General features: G+C 41.1%; 1 protein-coding gene across 2 annotated transcripts; it reads right to left on the bottom strand.

Moving 5' to 3' along the window:
* Positions 1–1,725: 1,725 nt before the first annotated feature.
* On the bottom strand, positions 1,726–24,990 carry LAMP2 (lysosomal associated membrane protein 2). 2 transcript variants are annotated; one of them, XM_077825641.1, is made up of 9 exons: positions 24,867–24,990; positions 18,759–18,877; positions 16,121–16,334; positions 15,321–15,482; positions 14,226–14,437; positions 13,438–13,557; positions 12,950–13,028; positions 11,424–11,591; positions 1,726–4,095 (listed from the first exon to the last, which is right to left on the bottom strand). In XM_077825641.1, the coding sequence occupies exons 1-9, from the start codon at positions 24,943–24,945 to the stop codon at positions 3,953–3,955; spliced, it is 1,296 nt and encodes a 431-aa protein (XP_077681767.1). In that variant the 5' UTR covers positions 24,946–24,990; the 3' UTR covers positions 1,726–3,952. The 2 variants fall into 2 exon arrangements, with proteins under 2 accessions (XP_077681767.1, XP_077681768.1); XM_077825642.1 differs by lacking the exon at positions 1,726–4,095 and adding an exon at positions 6,815–9,477.
* Positions 24,991–26,759: the final 1,769 nt, after the last annotated feature.

Here is a 26,759-nt window from a genome sequence, read left to right as displayed (position 1 = left end):
CTTTGAATAAAAGCCGCATAGGATACCTACAACTAGTAGCAGTCTTCCTTAAAAGCTTTGTCTGTTCACTAAGGTCAGGTTCTTCTCTTCTTGGGTAAGTTGTTACACTAGGTCTCACCCACTCCCCTCTTACAAAGATAATCCTTTCCATGCTGATATTAAGTACACTAGTTACTAAGAGAAGGAACTTCTGGGTGATGTACTGTAGGATCAAGAACCACCTTTGAATGCAACAGGAAAAGCAACTTTAAGCTAACCCCAGAGAACAAGCAGCTACATGAAAAACAGAAACAATGCAGCAGTGGTAAGTTTGCTTCTAATTGAATGCTAGGAAGGATTTTGCATTTCTGTCCAATAGAACACACAATCCTTCGCTGCACAGCATTCAATCCTCTACCAGTGTTTTTTTAACTTCAGCATTATCTGAAATAAATTGAGTAGCTGCATATAAAATAGAAACTCGCTCGCCAGCTGTGATATTATGCAAAAGAATTGAGATTAAAAATGCTGCAAGTAAGATGCATTCCTATCTTAGGCCTTTTCAGCCGAACAGTCACATTGCGCAGGGGACAGTTATTGGTCCTCATCTTAAGTGTTTCCTGGAGCAGTTTTACTTTAATCCAAAGCCTTACAGTAGCTTCAGGTGAGTCTAAATTTGTTCTCACAATCATATGCACAAATACATTATCCTTTGTTTTTTAATATATCTAGTCAAAAGAAAACCATAAACTAGTAACTTCCATAAAGGGAAAAAAGCAGCAGAGGCAGCATGAAAAGATTACACAGATTGATAGCCAGTACGACTTTTCCTTCTTCCAATGACATAAGAGATAAAGACAAGAATGATAAGGAAGCCAAGCGCCACACCCACTACGATGGGGATAAGAAAGTTCAGGTCAGAATCTGCAAAGCATTCTTCAGCTGTAGAAAAGAAAAGAGTGAGGGAGAAGAAATTAGTAGGGAAACCATGCATTAGAAACCAATCAAGCAGGGAGCAAATAGACACTTGCAATTTCATTTTAAACCCCATCCACTTTTTTTTTTTTTTTTTTTTAAAAAAACCTGTCCTCTCTCTCTAGATCTGATCCTGATAGGTACAGAATACCCAGAACTTATTTCTTCAATAGGAGCCGCACGTGTTTAACATCTCTCTGGATCAGGACGTTAGTTACAGTCTCAACACTTATTCACCACCCCAGACAGCTGAGCATAATTTAATTGCTTTGTTTCTCTTCTAGACAATTTAGCTAATAGTTACTGGGTTGCCTCTAGCCAGAGGGTGCATTTGAAGTGTTTATGAAAAAAATCTATCACACTTGGCCACATATATGGCTCTCATAGGGTAAAGACCTCTTTTCAGATCTTCACATTAGCATTCACTTTCAATGTTCTGCTCTCTCCCCATCTGTGGCTCTCCACTGATGTCACCCATAACCCAGGACAAGTATTAACTTTGAGATGACACACTATCTGATCACCACCATATGGATTTAGGAGAATTTACCTGGATGAAAGCACCAGAATGACAAAATGTATTACACACCGCCGCGCCCCCCCCAAAAAAAACCAAACTGATTTCTCATCCACTCAGACACCACTGTGCATTTTCAGAAATGGATGGGAAACGAGAGCATAAATAGATAATATGGAAAGCAGCACTGTAGAAAAGGCTGTAAGACAACCAAAAATATATCAGGGCAGCTGAAAACACTGAAACACACACCATTGGTGCATATAGCTTTATTTTTTGATCCATTCAGTACAAAGAGGTCATGGAGGTATTGCTTTCAGAGAAGAATTACGTAGTTCTTATTACAATCAACACAGCATTGTAAAAAAACATTCACTATAATGCCACAAAGCGGGTTTGCACACAGTTTTGAAGTATATGTTATTTAATTTCTCTCTGGTACAAATGCTAAATTCAGAGTCAGTAGGGCCTTTTTCAGAGCATGGGACTCCAACGCCAATTATAAGCGTCAGGCAAGTTATGTAACAACTCTGCCTCACTTTCCCTGTGTGTAAAGTAGGGAGAAATACTTACCCCACTGGACTATTGGAAGGAAAAAGTGGTTTGACTTTGCTTTGAAAACATAAATCTCTAGAGCAGCACTAAGTAATTACATGTCCAATGCCCCAAGCTAATGACCACCCCCAAGAGGCAGTATGAGTTAAAGAACTTTTATAAACATGTTAACCTAGTTCACCCCAATCCAGGTGGTGTGATTTTGAAGTGGAGGGCTTTGTTAAAGCTTGGTGAGATTCCTGAAGAATGGATTTTGCTTGCTTTTATGCTTGAATAGAAGACGTCTTGTACAGATGTAGCACTCTATAAAAAGGTAGCAGCTACTTACTACTTTAAGACGCTGCCCAGTAATACGAGTCCAATTGAATTAGCTTTTGTTTGGAGCAGTGGTTCTCAACCCATGGCCTGCAGGCCCCTCGCACCCCAATCAGCACACAACTGTGGCCCATGTGTCATCCTCAGGGCCATACAGGTAGTATTGTGCGTGTGTGGCCCACAATACAGAGAGGTGTATACGTGACCCACGATGCTAAACAGATTGAGAAATACTGCTTTAGAAGAGTTACTGTGCCAAATTTAGCTCAGATATATTAACCTAGTAACCAGTTGCCACTTATCCATTAGGACAAAGTGTGGGTTTATAACTATATTTTTCCCCCCTTTTAATCCAATCAAAATACAAATACAAAGTCTAGCCCCTGTAGCAGTGTTCATTCCAATTCAGAAGCTGCTACTGTGCAGTTCAGCAATGCAAGGGAGGAAGGACAACTGGCCACTTGCTACTTTGAATCAGTTTTGATTGACTTGAACATTAAACAGTGCATAGGAATACTAAAGTCATTAATACTAAAATAAGCTAATTCAATACTGATGAAAGGTGCCAAGTAGCCACCAGTAGAATTTTTAAGTTTACATTAGCAGGGCAGGGAGAGCACAGTAGTTTGAGCTACTTTTAGCATCTCCTTAATTCTGTCAGAGGGAGGTCCCTTTCAGATCAAAGAAGAATGGTTGGGGAACCTAGCCTTTCCACACTTGGTGGCTACCAAGTTTGCAAGTTGAAATATAGACAGTTGTACACTAACTGATTCTACTACTTATCACGGCAAGTCTGTTGTTCCAGAGAGAGAAAGGGGAAATATTCTCATGGAGGAATTTGGAAGCTATGCAGACTGACCATGTGAGTTCACATTAAGGCTGTACAGAGTTAGGTTCCAGTCCAACCCATCTTCCCTTTTCTCTTGAATATCAGCTTTTGACATTAGAAACAGCCATGAGCACCATTAATTAGTAGTTCAAACTACTATAGTATCCTTAGAAGTATTTTTGTTCTGTAGACCAGCTACACAAAATAGATGATCCAGAGAAAGTACAGAACATGCAAGTTATATTGGCATACTCAAAAAGTTATATCCAGAGAACTGCACATACAGAGCATCTTTAAGTTGCAAAAGTCAGTTTTAACCTTTCTAGTAGGGTCATTCAGACAACAGCTTTAATATTTGACAAACTGTATATAAGGCACTATCACTAGTAGTGAAAATAAATTGCAATGTATGATTATATACATTAATACTTGACATTCACAGCAAACTTAGTACTGGTTAAGTGCCATTCACAGCGCTTAGGAACAAAACTTTATTCACATACAGGCACTGTGTACATATAGATCATAGAATTACTGAATTAGTGTTTTTGGCAGCATCACATCCACGTCCAGAAGATGGAAACAAGTTTTAGTCTGATCAAGGACTAGCCTAAATCACTCAAGGTGAGTTGTGAAGTTCAGCCGTAGTCCTAATTAAAAATTAAACTGTTTCTTAAACCAATGTCATTTTCAAGAAACCATTTGCGAAAGCCATTCAGATTTAAGAGGAGACAATTCCCCCCCACCCGCTTAAAAAAACAAACAAACAAACTTTCCCCTATTTAAAATTGCTGATATCCAGCATTACGCTGTTTCTTGTGGCTTACAAAATAAGCCATAAGCACTAGAGCAACTAATCCTCCCAAAGCTGCTCCCACTGTTATGGGCACAATGAAGTTGTCCACATCTGGGCTGCAGTCTTCAGCTAGATAGAAAGAGGGCAAGTTTCAAAAGAAAGCCAGTTAAATTGAAATATTAAACACTGCAACCCCTCCATGATGGTGTACATCGCTTTCCAGCCAGTATTAGAGCTCTCCTTCAATCACACCCTGTTTATAAATAATGACTGCAATGCTGCCCCACCCCTATTTTAAGACTAACATGAAATTTCTGGAATTGATTTTGTATATGATGAATTAGATAATATATTATTCCAACCCCCCTCCAATCTTGGACTTTTTACTGCTGGTCAGAATTTCCCCTGTAAGTCTTATTAGGGCAGACCTTTCCCAATTAAGTAGAAAGTAAGCAGGAATGTTGAAAACTGTTACTTTACATTGGAGTGGAGTTCAGGCGAAAATGTGAACAACCTACTTCTCTTCATTAGAGATTTTATGAAGAGTAAAATGCTTTGGAACAACAAAAGTTAAGGACTACAACTAGTCACCTAAGTTTTATCATTACAAGGTGCAAGTTTAGTAATCTGCAGTTTTGACCACCATGGTCTCAACCTGGAAGATATTTTTTAGAGGATCTTAAGGGAATTAGGTGCTTAAGCTCCATTTAAGATTAGACTTTGGTTCGTCCAAGAGACACTCAGCCTATCTTTCTAGGTAGTTTTGAAGTTGTGTAAAGCTTCACTGAGCTCTGATTGAGTTTTTAAGATACATACAGTAACATTGTAGATAGTCAAAAACAGTTTAGACTTCAATCACAGTATGGGCTTTTGAAGGAGTAGCTGTGTTAGTCTGTATCAGCAAAAAGAATGAGGAGTACTTATGGCACCTTAGAGGCTAACAAATTTATCTGAGCATAAGCTTTTGTGGGCTAAGACCCACTTCATCAGATGCATGCAGTGGAAGATACAGTAGGAAGATCTCCTCACAAAAATGAGTATTGCCATACCAACTAACAAGACTAATCAATTAACCACCTTAATTGATTTGTCTCCTTAGAGTTGGTATGGCAACACCCATTTTTTCATGTTCTGTCTAACATACACACCCCCCTACCTATCTTCCTACTGTATTTTCCACTGCATGCACCTGATGAAGCTCACAGAAGCTTATGCCCAAATACATTTGTTAGTTTTTAAGGTGCCACAAGTACTCCTTGTTTTTAGCAGGGGCTTTGATTCTAATGAAGCCTGAAAGGAAAGGCAGTGAGATTTTACTCACTGATTTGACTCCTGGCTGTTGGCTTGGGGTCAAAGAGCATCTGTGATTTTACTCATCCTCCTCCTTAGTCAAACTATCACCAATACAATTGTGTACACCAGATGTGTGGTTCCTCTGCAAAAATCAGACTAGTATATCAGTATTGGGGTAGGCAAATGAAGATGTGTTCTAGTAGTTACTCTTGAAACAGGAAACATATGCTACAGCATTATTATTCATGTGTGGTGTGATATCTTAGCTAATGCACTGAATCTGTAAGGAGACAAGACTGGTTCTATGGTGCTGCGTACATCTGCATACCCAGCATTTTCCCCATGAGTTAGCCATATAGCTGTTTGTTTTGTCAAAAAGCTTTTATGGATACTTAGGACAAGCAGCACAGGTAATCAATTCTGAAACACAAGCAATAGAGAAAGCACATTTACATCCAGTATTGTATTTTGATTAACTACAGAAACACTAAGAAAAGTCTCCCCTATTCAGAATGAATTTTATGCCTGCTCTATGGATTTCTGAAGAAAAGATTTATGCAATATGAGCATTGCATGCCACTACTTCTAGACCACCTGGAGTATCCAACAGTGAGGCAACTGCTAGGTACTTTTATTGCACTTTGTAAATTACTGTATATACTCATTCATTAGCCTGTTCATTTATAAGCTGACCCCCCAAGATGGATAGGTAAAAATAGTAAAAACATTATGACCCTTTCATAAGCTGACCCTATATTTCAGGGGTTGGCAAACTTTGGCTCCCAGCCCATCAGGGTAAGCAGCTGGTGGGCTGGGATGTTTTGTTTACCTGGAGCATCTGCAGGCATGGAACCCCTCAGCTCCCTGTGGCTGTGGTTCACGTTCCCAGCCAATGGGAACAGCAAACTGCAGCCACAGGGAGCTGAGGGGTTCCATGCCTGCAGATGCTCCAGGTAAAAATGACAATGTATTAAATATTCAATTCAATGATTTCATAGAGTTTAAAATCAAATTTTTGTGTAGACCCATTTATAAGCCAACCCCCACTCTTTGATGGATCTCTTTACCAAAAATATTTGGCTTATGAACAAATATATATGGTACATTGATCTTACTGGAGGCTGGAGTCTGAACTAGCAGAATCAGCAACGGATAGCATTTTTCCTGAAGCTTTCCAGGAAAGCTTATCCCCCCTCCTAGGAGCAGGATTTAGATAGATCCTAGCATACAGGAAGAGCCTTACCAAGCAAGCAAAATTTTCAGAGAAAAGTCCCGACAGCTTCTCCACATCTGCTGGATGAAGTTATCCCCAGGTAAATTTAGGCTTGATAAAGAGAAGCCACTCCCAAAGAGAAGAATTTGTAAGAGACACTGAACTATTTGCTGCATTAGTTATAACCAAGACTAATACTTTAGTCAGTTTAAGTTTGACTTGTGAAATTAGATTTTAAGTCTACTTGGTTTGGGAGATGTTTTACTGTTCACTACAAGTTTAAAGTGGGATAGCCAAGCTTCTAACAGAAGTGATTTAATCTCTAGACTAGTGGTTTTATTAAAAAAAAAGACTACAGCCTATAAGCAGATAGCCCCTCCTAGCGTGTTACAGAAAGATGCAGATAGAACTAAGCAAGAGGAGAGAAGATTAAGGAAAGTGGTCCTACAATTTTAACAATTAGGATGGAGAATCTGATCTAAAATAAGAATCATTTTAGTCAAGTAGTCTATTTTTCTTAAGTTATTACTACAGTTCAAGAAATCATTGTTTTAATTAAAAAAGTTACCAAGGTTCTTTAAGAAATAGAAGAATCTTTATTGTTTAAAGCAATATGTAGAGTAAACTGACAAGCAAGTCCCTATGGAGAAATACAATACAAAGAACTAGTGGTTTAAACAGTTTAAGTAGGTGCATGAAACTTAGATGTTTACATGAGCCAGTTACCAGCACACCAGATCTAGTATTTTTATCAGAGCCAATTTCTTGGACAAATCCAGTGGTTTTCCTTAAGTAATATTCCTACACCTTTAAAGAGAAGGAGAGAGTTTAGTCTGAAATTCAGGAATAGAGTTCACATATAGAAACCTGGGAGATCGAAGACATTAGATGGACAAAGAAAATAGCTGCGATAAATGCCAATTAAAAAGTACATAACTGGCACATGTAAACACCAACAATCACTGGAGTTCTACAAAAAAGACTTTCTATGAGAACTGTTGTATTAAAATATCTTTAATTGCAATTTATGTTTTTAGAGATATTCTCAGATTAAGAATTTAAGTTTGAAGCTAGTTCCTCCCATTTACATTTCTAGTTTTTGGGTTTTTTTTTTTTTAAAAAGATGTTTTGATATTAGACTAAGGCCTGAATTTTGCTTGCAACAAGCATTAGTAAGAGTTATCCAACCATTCTTGCTCTTTTATTCAGCGTCCTAAATATACATTAGTCACTATGAACTCCAACCATGTTACTGGGAACCAAATTAGTATTACTGATTGTTTTTAGAGAGCATAACCAAACATGCCACAAGCAGCTCTGTATACCCATAAACATTACCATGACAATTCCAAGCCAAATTTTAAGAAAAATAATGAACCAGCTTTCCCTGTTAAACTCAGTTGTCCTATGTTCATTAATATGACCAATCCACGTTTATTATAACACAAAACTCATTCCTTTTAGGAAAGGTCACCTTTTTTATGCAGTGCACCATGAATTACACCACACTGATTAGGAGACCAGAGAAACTTAAAAATATACAGTGAGGGTTAGTCTCTCCATAGCTTCAGTTTAAGGAACAGTCCAATTGCATTACAGTTCTGTTTAAGTACAGGACCTACTCCAAACAGCAAGGAGAAAGGTGCAGTGGGTCAGCCTCAGAGACTTATGCTTTACTTTTGCATTCTTCACAGCATTAGTAATTCCTACACACAAATGCACAATATTACATCTCTGCACAGCACACGAAGCACAAAGTACATGAATCAGCAGATGAGATGCCATCATGGGACAGTTACAATGCAAGTTTTGATTAGCAAAGAACGATTTTAATATGGAGATTTAAAAACAGCTGATGTTGTGACAATTTATTTTGGATCATTAAACTGAGAGCTTCTTTAACAGACACTCAAAGGAAGTGAGCAAGACAGACTTTCTGTGCAAGGTATGATACAAAGTTAAGTGCCCTTTAAATTCTAGAAATACTTAAGGTTCTTATTCCCTTTTTAAGGCTGGTGCCAGCAGGAATACTGTACTACTTTAGTAGAACTGTGTCTGTTTTGGTATCTTAGGGGATGCCAGGTTGTAACAGGCATTAGGTTTCTGGTCACTTGTACACAACAGTTTTCTAAAGCATTTAGAAATTGGGTTTTAACTCCCACATACACCAATTGAAGTTTAAGTTAACCCATTCATTTAGATATGCAAACAAGAGGAATGGCTCCTGAAGCTACCAAAATAAGAGGGAGCTATTGCAGATCTTGCTGGAATTAAGTGGGTTACTACTGTCACTTTAGCATAAACTTGCTTGAAAAAACCATTAGTATGGCATTTAGTACTATGAGCCAGAAAAGAGATACTAGGCACTCTGAAGTCCCTGGCAAGTATTCCAGGTTTAATATACAGTTAAAGGCAGCCAGGTTACCCTGCAATTGTGACAGTAACTAAGGAATGCAGGTGAGACAAGTACAAGTTTAATGCAATTTTACAAGTTGCCCAATGCATCATATTAGTGCCCTAATTTAGGCTGTTCCCTTTTCAGACTGTTCCCTGCTTAGCTTAGTATTTGTAAAATGCAGACATGAATCCCAAGTAATTGTTTGCAGATAATATCTTTACCTAATAATTTGTCAAATAACCCTTATTTGCTACTTGGAGTACAATTATGAAACCCATGTTTTTCTTAGTTCAGGAAGGAGAGTTACATTCCCATTCTTTTATCTGACAACACACCGAAAGAGAAAGCACCCACAGTCTCCAGCCCTAATTAGATAATGCAAATGTTTACTTGAAGTGGTTTGTTTGCATTTGGAAGCTTGCACTTGCTTCATTAAAGTGAAACTGGAACAGTGATCACATTCAGATTTACAAGGTTTGATATCCAGCATAGGTTTTTCTTCTGCCAATTATGTAAGCGATCACTATAATGACAATCAAGCCCGCAAGAGCAGCACCAACAATAATTGGTATTAGAATGGTGTCATCATCCAGCGAACACTCCTGGGCTGTAGATGAGAGAAAGGTTGTGACAAGGAATAAATAAAGAGACAGCATGCTATTGTACCTCTCTTGGGAAACAAAAATATTTTCCTTAACATGAAGGCTCAAAGTTACAAGCAAGTATTTATTATACCTGTAGAGTTTAGTGAGAAAACGGTACAGATCATAGGAAGTTTCCCTATGTGCTAGTTTATAATTAGCAGATTGGGGCATTTTTGGTGGATACAGTAGCTTATTTACTAAAATGATAAACGTTTAAGAGGCATTAGAGAGGGAATTGTAGAGGATAAATTTTTATATCAGCTAACCCAAACTTGTATTAGATGAATGAGTAATTGCAGTATCACAATTCTATTGGAGATTTAAATACAAAGCTAGAAAAAGCCAGATTAGTGTAAATCAGGCTAAAGTGTACACAGATGTTTTAAAGGAGTACAAAAGCAGCGTGGTTTCAGTTTTGAAAAGCCTGCTGAAGTGGTCATAAGCTAACATGTGGATGATGAAGTGGCTGTAACAGGGAGTGCCAATTACAATCAGAACTCATTTAGTAGTATTTAAGGAATTCAACGTTAACATAAGAACGCCCAACCTAGGTCAGACCAGAGGTCCATCTAGCCCAATATCCTGTCTTCCAATAGTGGTCAATGCCAGCTGCCCCAGAGGGAAATGAACAGAACAGGTAATCATGTGATCCATCCCGTTGCCCATTCCCAGCTTCTGGCAAACTGAGGCGAGGGACACCATCCCTGCCCAATAGCCATTGATGGCCCTAACCTCCAGGAACTTATCTAGTTTTTTTTTAAACCCTATTATAGTCTTGGCCTTCACAACTTCCTCTGGCAAAGAGTTCCACAGGTTGACTGCACAGTGTGAAGAAATACTTCCTTTTGTTTTAAACCTGATGCCTATTATTTCATTTGGTGACCCCCTAGTTCTTGTATTGTGGTATTTACTTTCTCCATAACACTCACGATTTTATAGAGCTCAGTCATATCCTCCCCACACCTTAGTCTTATTAATCCCTCCTCATACGGAAGCTGTTCCGTACCCCTAGTCATTTTTGTTGCCCTTTCCTGAACCTTTTCCCAATACCAATATATATTACTATGATGAGAAGTCTTTTCAGTATATACTTTTAAAACTGGATTTTAAATTTTCTTCTTTTAAAGGCACACTTCCACCTTCCATCCTAACTTAGGTATTTTATCAGTCTAGACCTGGATCTAAACCCAGAAGTGGGCTGCAAGCACTACTGTAACATATACCTAGTTTTCAAGTACTATTTACAGAATTATGCAGAAGTGCATTTGGCCTTCCACAATGAGATCTAGAACTGTTTATACTGCATCTTCAGAATTACTGACAAGACAGATTAGGTCTTTCTATACCCCTGGCCAATGCAAGGTTGTCCTTTGCAATAAGAACTTTCCTTCTTTTGGACCCCCATCACCTGAATCATCCTTTTCCCCCCCTCCAGCATGATGAGAAAAAGCTTGGGTTACACTCAGCAGAAATGCTCTTTTTCCAAGCTTCATCCCATTATTTCTTGCAGCAGTCTGGGCAGTCTCCTTCACTCCCAGCATTTGCAGATTTCAGTAAGTCAACAGTGGTTCTCTATGGCAATCTCCTCCTCCCCCCACAGCCATAAAGTCAATGTCTTCAGCCCCTTTTGTATAAGCCTAAGGGGCTGTTGCCAGTTCAGAGTGAGTTTAAGAAGCGAGGTTTCTCCCAGGCAAAACACTGATAAAAGCAAGGTGTTCATATCAACCAGGATAGAAGGCTGGTGCCATTTCCCAAATAGAAATTTTAGAGTCTCATTTTAGCTTAAGCAAAAATAAAGTACTAGCCAATGGATTAGTTATGCTAGTATCTATAAAGCTTTTATCCACTCCTATGTTATGAGTCTTGTTAGAGCACCCTACAAGTCTGGTTGATTTGGGTTTGTTCTTACCTTTAGAATACTTGTTGTCTTGTACTCTGAATGGCTGGATCCTTAGATCAAAAGTATGTATTTGAAGCTCTTCAGTCACCAAAACAGTCTGCTCTTTTTGGCACATGTAGGAACTGCCTAGGAAGGTGTCCCAGATGCTGAGGTTGTTATTTCCAGCATTTAAAGGTTCTTAAAAAAAGAAAAAATACTCTAATATGGACATTTGCTGATGAGTTTTCTATGGCCTAAAAAGTCTATTCATCAAGAGTGCCAGGTTCAAAAGGTACTACCAAGATCATAAGCCTAGTCAGAGAAGGCTACCGAGTCCATTTCTCAGCATTATTTCCTCTGAAATGTGGTTATGTAGCAGTTTAGAGGAGAGTTACAAGTTTGTTGACTACAGGAAGTCTGTGTCAGTACAGAAGAGGGGTGAATAATTAAAGCTGTTAAATCTTCTGAAAATGTAAGTCTATAGTCTACTCACACATGTCCTTGCAGTTCATTACTGCAACACAAAACTGCTTACATGTCTAAACTTTGTCTTAGACATCTTGTTAATTACAGAGATTGCCAACATAGTAGTAGGCCAGCATGATCCCTTTTAAAGAACACATTTAAGAATTTTAAAAATTAAAAAAACTTTGGTTTCTGAAATACTACAGAGTGAGAATTCTCAGTTATCTGGAAGAACTTGGAAAGATAAGTTTTCCTTCTATATAGGAGAAGAGTTACCTTAGATGTGTAAGACAAATGTCTAGAACAGTGGCTCTCAAACTTATTTCATCACACACCCCTTCTGTGTGTTTGTAGTCCTTTATGGCTGACCCCCCACCTCCAGATACATATACTGGGCATCCAGCTCTGCACCAGCACAGAAGTAAGGGTGGCAAAGTGAAAAGTGATATTTCTGAATACCCACTTTTTACAGCAGACTTTGTCCCCCATTGCCACCCTTACTTCTGTGCTGCTACTACTGGACCGCCGTGAGGGGGCTCCATCTGTCTGTCCATCCCTCCCCTGCAGTCTACTTTATCCCCTATCCTGCCTCCTGGGTGTGCACAGCCCTTCTGCATGAGCCCCAGCTGCCACGGGCTGACAGCCAGAGTTTTGGGGGGCCCCCTGCAGGGCCCACAGTTTGTGCTCTCTTGACAAATTCCTGTACCTCCTACTTCATAGCTTGAGAACTGCTGATCTGGAAGAATATGCTTAAGTCTTATAGGTTGCACCTCTTTGCAAAGAACTGCTCACTTAGGGTTCTCATACTAAAGATGGTCATCTCCTTTCCCCAATAACTGATTTTTAAGAACTTTACTGCACTTCAGAGGTAGGCACGGATATGTGCTACAGTCGTAACAAGGCCAAAATAGGATAAGGAAAGTAGCAAGTTACGGCACTCTCTAAAGCAATTTGTTACTATAGCTAGTCACTGTAGATTTGACTATGGAGTATGAATTAATATTGGTTTAAAAATTAGTTGACTAGTATTTACTAAATATAGTTAGCATGCAGTCACTGAAGTGCTTTCTTTAAGCCAAATAGTATCTTACCAGAGCCATTTATAGAACTGATCAGGGTGATGTTCACTTCTTTCAGATAGAATCTTTGTGTGTTTGCACTTGTGTTTTTCTGTTTAAGAGAAAAAAATCCCATTGGTGTTAAAATTGAAGGGTCTATCCCACACAAGTACATATATATTTAGAAGATTACCTCTGCAGTATGCACTTTTAAGTGTGAAAGCATTTACTGACAAAGATGACACACTAGTGCAGTCAGTTTAATAGAGAGCCTATTTACTGTACTGAGCATGTTACTGGAAAACAGACTGAGAACAATCCTCATTTTGCCACTAGGTAACCTTGGGAAGTCAATTAAGAGACTCAGTTGCTTCACCTGTAGAGTAAGATACCAGCCACCTATACAACTCTGTTGGAAACAATCAAGCTTTTAAGATACAGGCATTATGTACGAAGTGTTTTGACATAAGAAATGAAGATTTAATTGGAAGGTTAGTGCTCAACTGTAATACGTTACTTACAACAGCAAAGGTGAAATCAATAAACCTGCTGTTGCTGTCATTCAATCGCAGAGTAGCAGATGTGTTGCCACAGCTACCAGTGACATAAGTTGTCTTTGGGTTGATGTTAACCAAAACAGGCTGAAATTAAAAACCAAAACACTTGTCAGTCAAGAGGCTTCTAGCTGTTCAAAAAAGGCATTCTGCTGCTGTCAGAAGGAAGGAACTTCCTATTTCCCCCTCAGTGTTTTAATCCTACTCTCTACAAGAGTGTATCATAAACAAGGTGAGTCTTCATGCTAGGGTAGACTGAATCATGTTCAGCCCAGCTATTTAAGTGACACTTAAGGTTAGCAGTCCTGACAAGATGGGGGGGGGCAAGGGAGAGAAATCTTGCCCACTGACACTCTTCCCCATTCAGCTCTTTTATGAAGCTGAAGACAGATCCTTCCTTTATTTTGTGCATCAGATAATAGCACAGCTTGAGCAATCAGATGCCTTAATTTGGGCTCCCTCTGCAACCAAGCAGAGCATCTGTAGGTTCCAGCCTTAAAAGCTATTGAAATGCCCTGGTCAGGTTACAATATCAAGATATTCCTCAGCAAGTTACCATTTTAAAAAGGTAGCATTCTGAATATAGTATCCCTCAATTGATTTGATATATGTATACTAGAGGGGACATTCATAACACTAAAGGTAATGCCAAATATTGGTTAAGTTGTGAGGCTCTAGTCACATATCCATACTTAGGCAAACAAGAAAATATTGCAGCACTCCTCCTCTTTGCTTTTAAGATATTAAAAAAGCACCTTCTCTTGGGAGACATTCAGTTGCAACCCCAATGTAGCCAGAAGACAGGTTTTATCGCCATCTTTAAGAGAATAGTTTCCAGTGAGTGGTTTCTCCACTGGTTTAGAAGTTGTAGTTGGCAGAGGTGACGAAGCAGTAGTGACAGGTGTAGTAGTTAAGTTGGCAACAGTGGTAGGTGCAACAGTAGATCTATCAGCTTCACATGTAGAATCTGAAAAAAGCAGCGTGTGACTTCCTAGCTACTATATCAGCATGAAGATACATTTTTCATAACATTAAGCAGTTGTCAGAGGTGGTTTGTTACAGATGGCTCTGCTGTCATGTTTTACGTGGAGGGCGTATTTTGGCCTTTTAAGTCTCCTACAGAGTTTTTTTAGTCAAATCTTTGATGTTTTAGCATTAAAGCATGCAGTAACAGTTTTAAACAGAACTGTCCTTCCATTAACAGTAATGGAAGAGAAGCTAGTTTCATTCGGCACTGGCAAAGTTAGGAGCAGCATAGCAGGTAAAGAGGTCACCCTGCTGATCTAGCAGATGAAGACAGTTGGCAGAGGAAGTTCTGGCAAGGCTACCGGCTCTAAAGAAAAGAAGCCTAACAAGCCTCTGAAGTGCAATATACTTGTTTTGTGTGGTCTTTAGTAAGACTACCTGCTAGTCACTGTTGTACTGGACATCTGAGGCTCAAAATGTTTGAGTCCTGGACTAAGAGGCAGTATGACTTCTGTTTACAGAGGTACCTTGAGATTCATGATCCAGTTGTAGTGGTACAATCAGTTAAGGGATCAGAGTATTTAAAAATCTCAAGTCAGCCAGCAAATACTCATTAGTCAAAACGCAGTTCCTAAAAATTATTATACAGATGCCAAGTGAGTATGCTCCACTGATCTAGTTTCAGAACAGCAGCTGATTCATGATATGAACGAGGACAAATGGAGCTTATACTCATGTTGGTTCTCAAGAGTTTAGGCAAGATAAGTATCAATTCACTATAAGAGTTTGTCATTCACTACTTTACAACATTAAAGTCACTCTGCACTGCAATCCTAAAATGAGAGTTTGGATACAGAACCATCACACAATTTTAAGTGACTTACCATTTTTACTAACAGTGCCATTCTGAACGAAAGCCTGCAGAGTGACATCCCAGAAGAACTGAGACACATTTGCCACTTCAATAGAGTCAAGGTGATGGCATTTGTAGACAGTATTCAGTTGGACTGGAGGCAGAGTGTCCTTTACAACAACAGTAATTAGTCCTATAAGCAAGAATACAGATTAACCTTCACGTATTTTAGACAAGAAAAATAGTTTATAATTAATACAAGGAACGGGATTCCTGTAAGTTTAGCCACCTTTAACACCTCTGGTACACATTTTTCCCCCCTCACCCCTTCACATATTCATTTTAAGTATTGTAGAGTGGTCCTTTAGCTTACAAAGTTAACTAAACAAGTCTCGGAAAAGAAACTGCTCCTTCCAGCAGGATGCTTCCTTTTAAAATTCTTAAGGTACAGGAAAGGGGTCAAAAGTTAGTTCTTTGCTACTAGCTGTCCAAGATGCACACTCTCATATTTAGTCAAGGGTTGTGCATTGTAACAATTTGTATCATAGCACTAGTGTTCTTAGAGACTGAGCAATGCACGTGAAAAATCAGCAAGCACTTAAATCATCCCCATCCATGTTGAGGGAGAGTCTAGTAGATTACTAGAATCTACAATACAGTCATAAAAACAGATAGGATGCTCTTATTGGTCTGCAACACTTGTAAGAAAAAAGGACTGGGGCAAAGGAATGAGTAACTATAAAAACAATTAGAGGGATGGTATATTGCAATAATCATTGTAGTTTATCTTAGTCATTTTTCAGCCACACAAGATAAAATCCCACATATTACCTTTTGTTTTAGCATCTTTAAAGACTGGATCACTGGTGTTGTAGGTAAATGAGATGATGTTTCCCTGATAAGTTTCATTAGTCTTAGTAAAGTTTATACTCCAAGAGTGACCTGCTCCAAATTCTACCGCTAGTAGTGGGGCATGAGTTTTATTGCCACAGGTGCTTCGGTCATGTGTTATGTTGGGAGATGTAAGGTCTAAGGTTGCATTTTTCTAGAAGAGAAAGGTAGTTTAATTCAGACAGACAGACAGACATTCTCCTCATGCTGGAGTATTTTCTGGGAAGTTTCATAATCTTCAAGTGGAAGCTTCCGTAAAACAATTCCTAATGTAAATAAAGAAATAGGAACAGAGAACTGAACTCATAGAAGGGTTAAGAAAGTTACTCCATTCTACACATTGTTCCAGAGTTTACCACCATCTGAATTAGAAAAGTGTTGTGTTTGATTCAGTCATGAGACAGAGTTGAAAGATCTAGCCAAAGGTCTTAACTTGCCTGCAATGCCCCGCTAGCATTTAGATAGTACATTACAGCAGTAACTTGAAAGGTCACTCACACCGAGGAAAACTGATGTTTTGCTGAAGTAATTCAGTATGGGTAGCATGGCCAGAACCACACTTAACAGTTATGGTTTTGAGTGAAAACCTGCTACAGGCTTGAGTAGAGCCATGCAGCATGACTAGGGCCCTACCAAATTCAGTGCCATGAAAAACATGCCATGAACCGTGAAATCTGGTCGTGTGCTTTTACCCTAAACTCTACCAATTTAGTATACAGATACTAAAGAGAGGACAAATGTTTCTCAAATTGGGGGCCCTGATCCACAAGGGAGTTACAGGGGGCATCACAAGAGTTTAGGGGGGTGGTGGTATTTCCACTTCTGCACTGCCTACAGAGCGGGGTGGCTGGAGAGCGGCGGCTGCTGACCAAGGGCCCAGCTCCGCAGGCAGCAGCACAGAAGTAAGGGTAGCAATACGCTGCCATCCTTATGTCCGCGCTGCTTCTGGCGCTGCTCTGCCTTCAGAGCTCAGCTCCCAACCAGCCGCCGCCACTCTCCGGCTGCCCAGCTCTGAAGGCAGTGCAAGCAGCAGCACAGAGGTAAGGACAGCAATACTGGAACCCCACGTGCAATAGCCTTGTGACATTTCCCTGCCCACCAACACAAACACACCACACACTCTTGGGTCAGGGCCCCAACAATTACAACACTGAGATTTCAGATTTAAATAGCTGAAATCATAAAATCGTAAAATTTTTAAAATCCTAGGACTGTGGAATTGACCAAAATGGACCATGAATTTGGTAGGGTACTAAGCATGACTGAGTAGTGTCATTCAGTTTTAGTAAGGGCTTGGGAATAAATGGTTAGCCTGATACTTAGTCTACTAGCTGGAGAAAAACCTTTAAAACTTATGAGACAGAAAGTGGCTATGTTTTATACTTTACCCTTTTGGATTTTACTCCACTCTAATTGATCATGGCCTCCTTCCCTGAAACATTCAGTGGCTACTGCTTTTCTCTTTTTCCATTTCCTTTACAATATGGTTTGTCTTCCCCAAACTTTTTTTTTTTAAAGTTGACACTCTCACTGTCACCTATTCCCCTCACATGGGGTTTTAGACGTGTTCCAGATACATTCACTGTAACTAAACTAAGATGAAGCCAGTCCTGTCCCCTCCTAAGTGTCCAGGAGCCACTTCCATGTGAAAAGCCAATCCTCCTTCTAAATCTGTTGGAAAAGGCATGCTGTTCCTGACCAGAAAGATAGCTTCTGGCTTCATGTATACCCAGATGTTGTAATGAATTACAGCACTACCCACTTAGCTGGAATGCAAAATGATCATTCATTCTTTGTTCCCTCACCAGAGCCTCCTGGCTAGTGTGATGGCTGTAATGTCTTGCTACTCTACCATTCCTCCTGCCTATCTTCTGGATCAGCCTGCTCCAGGTCTTTTCCCAAGCTCCTGAAGAATGAAACTTGTATCTTATTTTCACTCTTGTCCACATGCTCTGAATAGTAGCAGTGAAGACTTAAATTACATCAATTTTGTTCTGCTGGAAAAGTGTTATCCAATGTATCTGTCACTTAATCTACAGACCAAGGAAGACTCAATTTACGCTTGGAAAGCGATGTTTGCAACAATAAGAACTAGAAGCTTTTAAAGAGTGGAAGATTAGAATACAGTGAGATTCAAAAGTTTCCTAATCACCCCCAAACAAGTAGGTTGAAGCCCTTGTTTTAGAGTTAAACATGATTCAGCAGAGAGTTTAAAATTACTAGATATGAGTTATTTCAAACAAAAATATCTTAAGTTTTATTACCCAGTGTTAACTCAGAGGACCATCTAAGAAAGGGCAAGAAAGTCAAACTAACCTCTTGTCCAAGAGGAGTAACGTGTTACTTAAAATGTAATATGCCAACACTAACATATTACATAAGTTAAACAAACAAACTCTGACTGCCCCTTTAAAAAAGTTGAGATCAGCTATTTAAAAGAGGTAAGCTTGACTTATTGTTCAAACTTACCAGGACTAGCTACAAGGGTAATTGTTTTGAAGCTTCTCAAGACTGAGCAGATAAGTGAAATGGATAGTACATCCAATAGCAGAAGTTTAACACTAAATTCAGTACTTACATATTCACTACTGTTTGTTTCATATTTTATCAAGAAGCTCATCATCCATTTTGCATATATGCATGTAGTATTGGAGTGATCTTTCACATCTACTTCCACTGCATGTGACTGGAAAAAACCTACAATACATACAGTAATTGTTTGCTTGTAAGAGGTTGATATTTCATTTTATTGTATATTTCACAAATTCATTCATTACATCACAAAATGTTTTAAACAAAGCAAGTTCTTTCAGGCTTTTTGCTAGAGACATGAAGAAAATTACGTTATTTTCTAATACTAGAATTAGAAACAGGATATAACTGCTGGATTTTGAAGTTAAAATTGTAGAAGAGTTCTGGAATTTTATCCAGTCCTGATAAATAAGGAATCTTTTGCACATCAGTTGTCTGATAGACAAATTTAGCTCAGCAGAATTTGTAGTTTGCTTAAAGCAGCTAGAAAGCAAGAACAAGTTAAGAAAATTTGAGCACACTGAACTTTGTGCATGAGCTAAGCAGCTTGTCAAAGCTTAAGAGGTTACGTCAATAATTCATTTAATTAAGGTTTTAACCCTGAAGATATGTTTAGTACTTCAAGAGAGAATTCCCTGAACTAGTTAGTGAGGTAATGGTTGTAAGGAGTCATCATGGTCTATTTTATCAACAATTATGACCTAAGATGACCTGCAAAGGAAGAGAGTTTGTGCTCTTTTTAAAAATTGTATTTTGAGTTTCTGGACTTCAACTGAAGAGCTTGGATAGCAAATTTCCCCTTCTGACGCTTCATAAATGGTCAGTGCTACAGGTATTTAAAAGTCTAACAAATCTCACTGAGGTAGCACTTCCCTTACTTTCACTTTCTTGATATCTGCAATATTATGCTTCTACTAGCTGGCTACATTCTTCAGAAGAGAGGTTAGAAATGTAGGTCTTGCCCAATATAAAAAGTGACGCATTCCGAGTAAAAGAAGGCTTGTTTTAATAGCATAGGTCACCTTAAGTTTCCTTTGTACAAAACACTGAGGATTTTTTTTTCTTTCAGTTATTCTCAAAGGCATTTTGAGATGCAGTGTAAAAACCCACTAACACTGGGAACTGGTTCAGCTTGCAAGCTCCCTAGTTGCTGACAGGTAAATCAGCTTTAATGATATTGGACTACAGATTGCCACTGTTTTCAAAAGATTTTATATTCAGAGGACTGTAGTCAACAAAATGCCAGGAAAAACCTGTCTTAATCATATCCTATCATTACTGACAAGCCAGAACGGATTTATATACGTTCTATGGTATGAGTAGTACCAAAGACCAGGTTTGAGAAGCTTTATCAAAGGAACTTTGGAACATGGTAAATTCTACTGGTTATGTAGAAAGAATTTGTAGTGGTAGAGAGATTACACCACATTAGGGCGATAACACTGATCTGCATTTGGATCCAAGGTTATAGTACAGTGAGTGATTAAAATTCCAGTTTGGTTTATCCAAAAGCATAAGAGTGTTGAGAAATTTTAGTCTAAGCACTGCAATGAATAAGCCAGCCTGCCTATGCATAGTTATTTGTTAGTCCCACTTCAGTGTTCAGAAAAGCCAGTTAAAACATTCTTCCTTTCTTCCTTCTTCCCTCCCTTCTCCCCCCCCCCCCCCGCAAGAAAAGAGTGTTAATACTTAGGGATTTATTGTTTTGGCATACATCCACCTTTCCTCTCTCCCCCACAACTACCTTTAAAAACTTTGTAATGGACAAGGTTTCCAAAACAATCTTCATTAGAGGAAAGCACTTAAGCAGTGAATGAGCTGTAACGACTTGCAAAATCTTGTCTTTTAAGGTTTCAGAGTAGCAGTCCTGTTAGTCTGTATTTGCAAAAAGAAAAGGAGTACTTGTGGCACCTTAGAGACTAACAAACTTGTTTGAGCATAAGTTTTCGTGAGCTACAGCTCACTTCATAATGCATCCGATAAAGTGAGCTGTAGCTCACGAAAGCTTATGCTCAAACAAGTTTGTTAGTCTCTAAGGTGCCACAAGTACTCCTTTTCTTGTCTTGTCTTTTAAGTAAGTGTCCAAGCTTCCTTGCTAGACCTCATATGTACTAGTCAGCCTGCAGATATACTTACTCCCCCTTTTCTTTAGGGAAAAGCCTGCTCCCACTACTAGACAAGTTTCTTTTTTTGCCTACCCATAACATTGCTTCCCTTCACTATGCTCCTGCCTGCGCCCCCCCATATGCTACCAGATGGCTTTGAGTTTAGCTGACTGCAGCCATTACAGAGTCTCCAAGTGCCTCTGCATTTAACCACTACCAGAACTTGTTTAAGTTTCCAGTCTCTACCAATACAGTTTGCTGAAACTCATTTGTACCCGGTCACAGAAAGTTCCACTTCGATGTGGTTTTCTACCATCACACATTCAGCAAGAGGGATGCTTAGTGTTGCTAGATGAAAGTGTCACCACTATTTCCTGCTTTATATAAGAAAGCAAGAAGTTTTGACAACACAATCTTATCGCAAGATGTTAGTAAAAAACTGGTCACATGGAAATCAGGCCAAGAGGTACAAAGATAAGAATGGCAGTTATACACAACTCCATAATCTTCATGTTGTCACCATCATAAGGTGCATCATGGCTTTGTTATTCAAGTCCACAGCATGATTTGTTAAAAAGAAAATATTTATCATGAACATTTTTATGAGCCACAGAGCACAACACATGCTAGCACTGTAATTACTATCTTCATATTGTCTTGAAAAACAGCATGGATTGGGCCAGAGACTCATAGCAAGGACTCAGTTCTATTCCGTGCTGCTGACTTGCTTCGGTAAGTTTCTTTGCCTCTATGCCTCATTCCCATTTTACAGATAAAGAAAGCCACTTATGAACCTTCATAAAAGGCTAAGATGTTTCGATAAAGGTGCAACTGAAGTGCAAAATTATCCTTTTGCCTTGCAGCTGGACTATTCCAATAAGGAAGAGCAGAATGGAAGCAGAATTTAGAGCAACATCCTCTACTTATTGGAAAGATCAGTCTTTTTAGAGGTTATTTAGTGATTCTGAAGAATACCTAATGTAGGGTGGTCCCTACTCAAAAGCATAAGTTGGATACCTAATACTCAAGCCAATGTTCTCTTTACCACCCACCACAACCTACAGAAATAAATTTGAAAGTACATGCTTTGCCAGAAGTTGTGTGTTCTGATGTGGCGGTGGATGCAGCAGAAACTAGGGTTACCATATGTCCGGGGCTTCCGGACATAGCCTCTTTTTTAAGCCTGCTTTCTCTGTCTGGGGTTTTCAAACATGGGGGGGGGGGGGGGCAGAAAAGGAGAGGAGGAGGAGGGTGGGATTACAGAGCAGAACAAGCTGCATCCCAGAAAGAATGCTGATTGGTTCATTCCCCTGCAAGCCACAACTGCTGGATCCCACCCATCCAGTCCTGGGGGAGCAGTCCCCAAAGAGCTTCAGCTGCTCTGCCACCATGACAGGGAGTAACACTGTCCCCCACCTCAAGTTAGTATCCCCCAGCTTCCGCCCCCCGTGTCCTCTTTTTGGGAACCTGAAATATGGTAACCCTAGCAGTAGCAAGTGGAGGAACTTTACACTACAAAGCTTTTGCTGGAATAGCTATGCCAGTAAGGGGTGTGATGAGGTGTGATTTGTGACTGACAGCTGTTCCAACAAAAGTTGGTAGTATAGATTAGGCCCCTGATCCAAAAGAGCAAAGCTACTTTGAGAAAGAGGCTTCACATGGTGGAGACCAGGAATCACTCTCACTTTGGTTTAAAAAGAACGAGTACTTGTGGCACCTTGGAGACTAACCTTTATTTAGGCATAACCTTCCATGGGCTAAAGCCCACTTCATCACATGCATGCAGTGTAAAATACAATAGGAAGATATAAATAAATTTGTTAGTCTCTAAGGTGCCACATGTACAACAAATTTATTTATATCTTCCTATTGTATTTTACACTGCATGCATGTGATGAAGTGGGCTTTAGCCCATGGAAGCTTATGCCTAAATAAAGGTGTTAGTCTCCAAGGTGCCACAAGTAATCCTCGTTCTTTTTACTGATACGGACTAACACTGCTCCCACTCTGAAACTTTGGATTAAGTCACCCAATGTGAAAGGACAGTGCACCAAAAGCACTACAAGAAAAAAGAAAAAATCACATTCATCATAAAACCATAGAATATCAGGGTTGGAAGGGACCTTAGGAGGTCATCTAGTCCAACCCCCTGCTCAAAGCAGGACCAATCCCCAAATCCCTAAGTAGTCCCCTCAAGGATTGAGCTCACAACCCTGGGTTTAGCAAGCCAATGCTCAAACCACTGAGCTATCCACAACTAGTAAGGTGTTGGGAAAGATGCCACTTAACTTTAACAAACTGAGTACTACTCCAGCAAAGCTTGTACAGTTTTGATTTCTGCTTGGCAACTTATTTGGACCTGCAAAACTGTAGACGCAGGTTTGGCTACAAGTAAGAACATGTTTTACAGGAGGAGGCTCTTGTCCAAGGATGGTTACAGTTTTAGAGTGCTCTTCTGGAACACCTACTACTTTAAGTAGTTAACAAAATTAATGCAATTAGTCCAGAAAGCCAATCCAAATACATTTTGGTATATAATACAAGACAAAAAGACAGGTACTTCTCCCATCTCTTTCCATGCTATTCTCCTATCCCTGTGGGAAGGACAAACCCAGCAACCACAATATCTTCATTATAGTCATGAAGATTAACCTGATAGCACAATTCAGCAAAAATATCAATACACTGTGTCTAGAAACAGTATTGACAACAAGTTCTGAATGCAACCAGCCAGAAGAGATCAAATTCATGGTCATTTTCATTTTTCATAGGATAGCACATCTGGAAGATACAGAGCTGGAACTGATAGGCCCATGACTGTGCTCCTTGCATCAAGGTACACACCTCAATCTAAAGCAGTAGCAAAAAAAACCCAAAAAAATTAGCCTAAGTTTGTGGTATGGGAAAAACCAGACCTTATATTATGGAGTCAAAACTGAAATGCCACATTAAACAAAGAAAGAAAAGCAGTTAGGTAGACTAGGGAGTATTAAAGAAGCATTTCACAGACACGATGGAGCTTTGTCTACACTGGATTTCCCTCAGTAAAATATTAGCGGTTCAGGGGTGTGAAAAACAGCCCCCCACCCCCCAACAACAACAAAAGTTTTACTGACAAAAAGCGCCGGTGTGAAGTGCGCTTTGTCGGCAGGAGCGCTCTTGCCCTCAGAGGTACCGCATTTCGTTGGGGAGGTGGGGGGATTTTTTGTTGCCGGGAGAGCTCTGTCTCCTGCCGACAAAGAACGGCTACCATGCGCCCCTTTTAGCGGCACAGCTGTTGCTAAAAGGGGCATCGTATAGACACAGCCCTCTCCACCCACGGTCCCTTGCACCGGGGCCTTTACTCCTGGGGCTGCCCGCACCGGATTAAGTAAGCACCTGGGCCTCGTGCACTTGTGTGCAACCTCAGCAATGCAACTCCTGGCCGCGGGGGGAGAGAGGGGGAGGAACACACACCGCCCCTCCCCACGCAGCCATTGCCCAGTGCGCACCCTTGCCCCCAAATAACACACTCCCTCTACCCCCCCAAAATCCACCTGACACCCCGCACAGAGCATGCCCCTTCCCCAGAGAGCCCCGAACCACCAAATCCCCCTCTCCAGGCCCCCCCCACAAAATCCACCCCCCCAAAACCCTGAGCCACATCCCCAGGTCGCCCCCTTCCCCTCACGGCACCCCCCCCACACACAGCGCCCCCTTCCCCTCACGGCACCCCCCCCCACACACAGCGCCCCCTTCCCCTCACGGCACCCCCCCACACACACAGCGCCCCCTTCCCCTCACGGCACCCCCCCCCACACACAGCGCCCCCTTCCCCTCACGGCACCCCCCCCACACACAGCGCCCCCTTCCCCTCACGGCACCCCCCCCCACACCGAATACCGCAGCCCCCTGGGCACTCCCCGCCCCCAGGGCATGGCCCCACTCGCCCCCCCCCAGGCTGAGGAGCCAACTCCCGCCTCTCCCAGGCCCGGCGCCTCCCGGGCGCGCCGCCGCGGCCCTTCGCAGAGAGGCACCGCCGCGCGGAGGCCGCCAAGCCGGGCACTCACGGGGGCTGCCGAGCACGAGGAGCAGGAGGCAGCAGCCGGACAGGCTGAGGGGCCGCGGCCAGGGGCAGCGCGTCGCCATGTTCACCAGCGCAAGGGCTCTGCAGGACGGACGGACGGGCGCACTGAGAACGCAAGGCTGGTCATATGAGGGGGAGGTGCCCTCGGCGGGCAGCCAATCACAGAGGCGGCCTCACCCCGCCGCCAATTCTACGGGTCACAGGTATAGTCCACCTCATAAATGATGCGGGCGGGCAGGTCTGGCAAACCAGGGATGCAACATACGGCTGGGGTTTAGCTCCCTCTTTCGTCCCATCTCAGAGTAAGAAAAAGGGGCTGCATGTTATCTCTATAGGGCAAGGGTGCATCAGGCTGAAACAACTGTCATCCCTCAAAAATCATTCCCCACTAGAGGAGTAATGTAATATAATGTGTTCTAATTAATGGGGCTGGTAGCACCACCTACTAAGGTTGCCTAACACTTCCCATTCTAAGACCCTGTTTTGAGTTGCTTATAATGTTGCCAAATTTTAACTGTTTGGGATTAAATTTTCCATGCAGCATGTTTGTCTCAGGCCGTTTTTTTTTTTGTTTGTTTTTTTTTTTAATTTCATCCAAAACCGTTCGGCCATTTCTCAGAATGATACTGAGAATTTTTAGTGCTCCCATGCTTTGGAACTAAGAAATACAATTTGAGGGGTGGAGGGTGTAAAGCCTTTGTGTCAGGGAGGTGCCATTTGCTGGTCTTGTGAAAATACACTCAAATTTGGCCAGGCTATAAGCCTTTCAAAAATGGCAGTTCGCTCATTTAGTTGAGACTTTTTTGTTTTTAGGAACTAAATTCCTCAAGAGTCTGCCCTTACTGAGCAACTTGAACTTTTCACAGTTCTGAGTCAGGTCCAGACTGTGCATGTGCCATCTTCTCACAGCACTTATATGTGACTAGGCTGCACAAGTGCTATCCCCACAGAGCGACAGAGCATGCTCTGGTGCAGGGATACCAGGATAAAGTCAGTCTTTCCCTGTAATTGTTTCTCCTGGAACAAGAGGCCAGGCACCAGAATTGAGAGCAGGAGACCCTGTCTGTCCTATGCTGTCAATGACACCCTTGCTGGTGCCCAGGCAGTGTGGAGGAGGATGCTGCCTGACTGGAATGCAGAGGAGAGAAGAGCTGGCCTAGCAGGAGGGAAATGAGTAGATTTGGACAAGGAGCCTGCTGACACTGGGGCTGAAGAGTTTGGGAGAGAGAAACTGTGACAGAGTTAGTGGCGTGGGGAGACTGGGACTGGCTGGGCAAGGAGACTGGTACTAGGAGCAGGTGAAGGAAACAAGTGGTGACTAGGAGCTCGTTGACTGGGAGGGTAAACACTGAGATTGGACAAGGTGTAGGGGAGACTGGCACTGTTTGGACAAGGAGACTGGGACGAGCAGCTGGGGGAAGGGGTGGGACTGAGACAGGGAATTGGGAAAGGGGCAAGTATGGGGATTAGACTGAGATTGGATTGAATGAGAAGCCTTGTGAGGGGACTGGGATAAGAAGCCTGAGAAATGGAGCCTGGGACTGGGTAGACAAGGAGCCAGGGATGGGAGAGAGACAGGAGTGGGACAAGGACAGATTGAGGAGCATGGGCAGACAGTGTCAGGCTTGGTGAAAACAGGCAGAACACTCCCTTCCAGAGCCTGAAATGGAACCCAGCATTCCTGAATCTCAATATACCTCTGCTGTCAACAAATAGCTGTGAAACCCACTGTCAAAGTGCGTGTCCCATCCAACCCTAGTGCTGGTCAGTGTAGAAGATGACAACCTATTACTATATTGCTATCCATTACTCTGTTAGCTCAAGTGGCAGAGATCTGTGCAGTAGATCTAAAGGTCTGCTTATGTCCCATGTGGGA

This window comes from Eretmochelys imbricata, chromosome 9, assembly GCF_965152235.1.
Source record: "Eretmochelys imbricata isolate rEreImb1 chromosome 9, rEreImb1.hap1, whole genome shotgun sequence".
Taxonomy (NCBI): domain Eukaryota; kingdom Metazoa; phylum Chordata; order Testudines; family Cheloniidae; genus Eretmochelys; species Eretmochelys imbricata.
This window is presented reverse-complemented; position numbering and strand designations above follow the sequence as displayed.

Coding starts and splice junctions, on each gene's coding strand:
- LAMP2 (XM_077825641.1), bottom strand. CDS start 24,945: ATGGCGACGCGCTGCCCCTGGCCGCGGCCCCTCAGCCTGTCCGGCTGC. Junction 13,029..13,437: donor TTGATTTCACCTTTGCTGTT/GTAAGTAACGTA, acceptor TCTCTTAAACAG/AAAAACACAAGTGCAAACAC. Junction 11,592..12,949: donor CAGTTCTATAAATGGCTCTG/GTAAGATACTAT, acceptor TCTTTTTTTAAG/AACCTTTAAATGCTGGAAAT.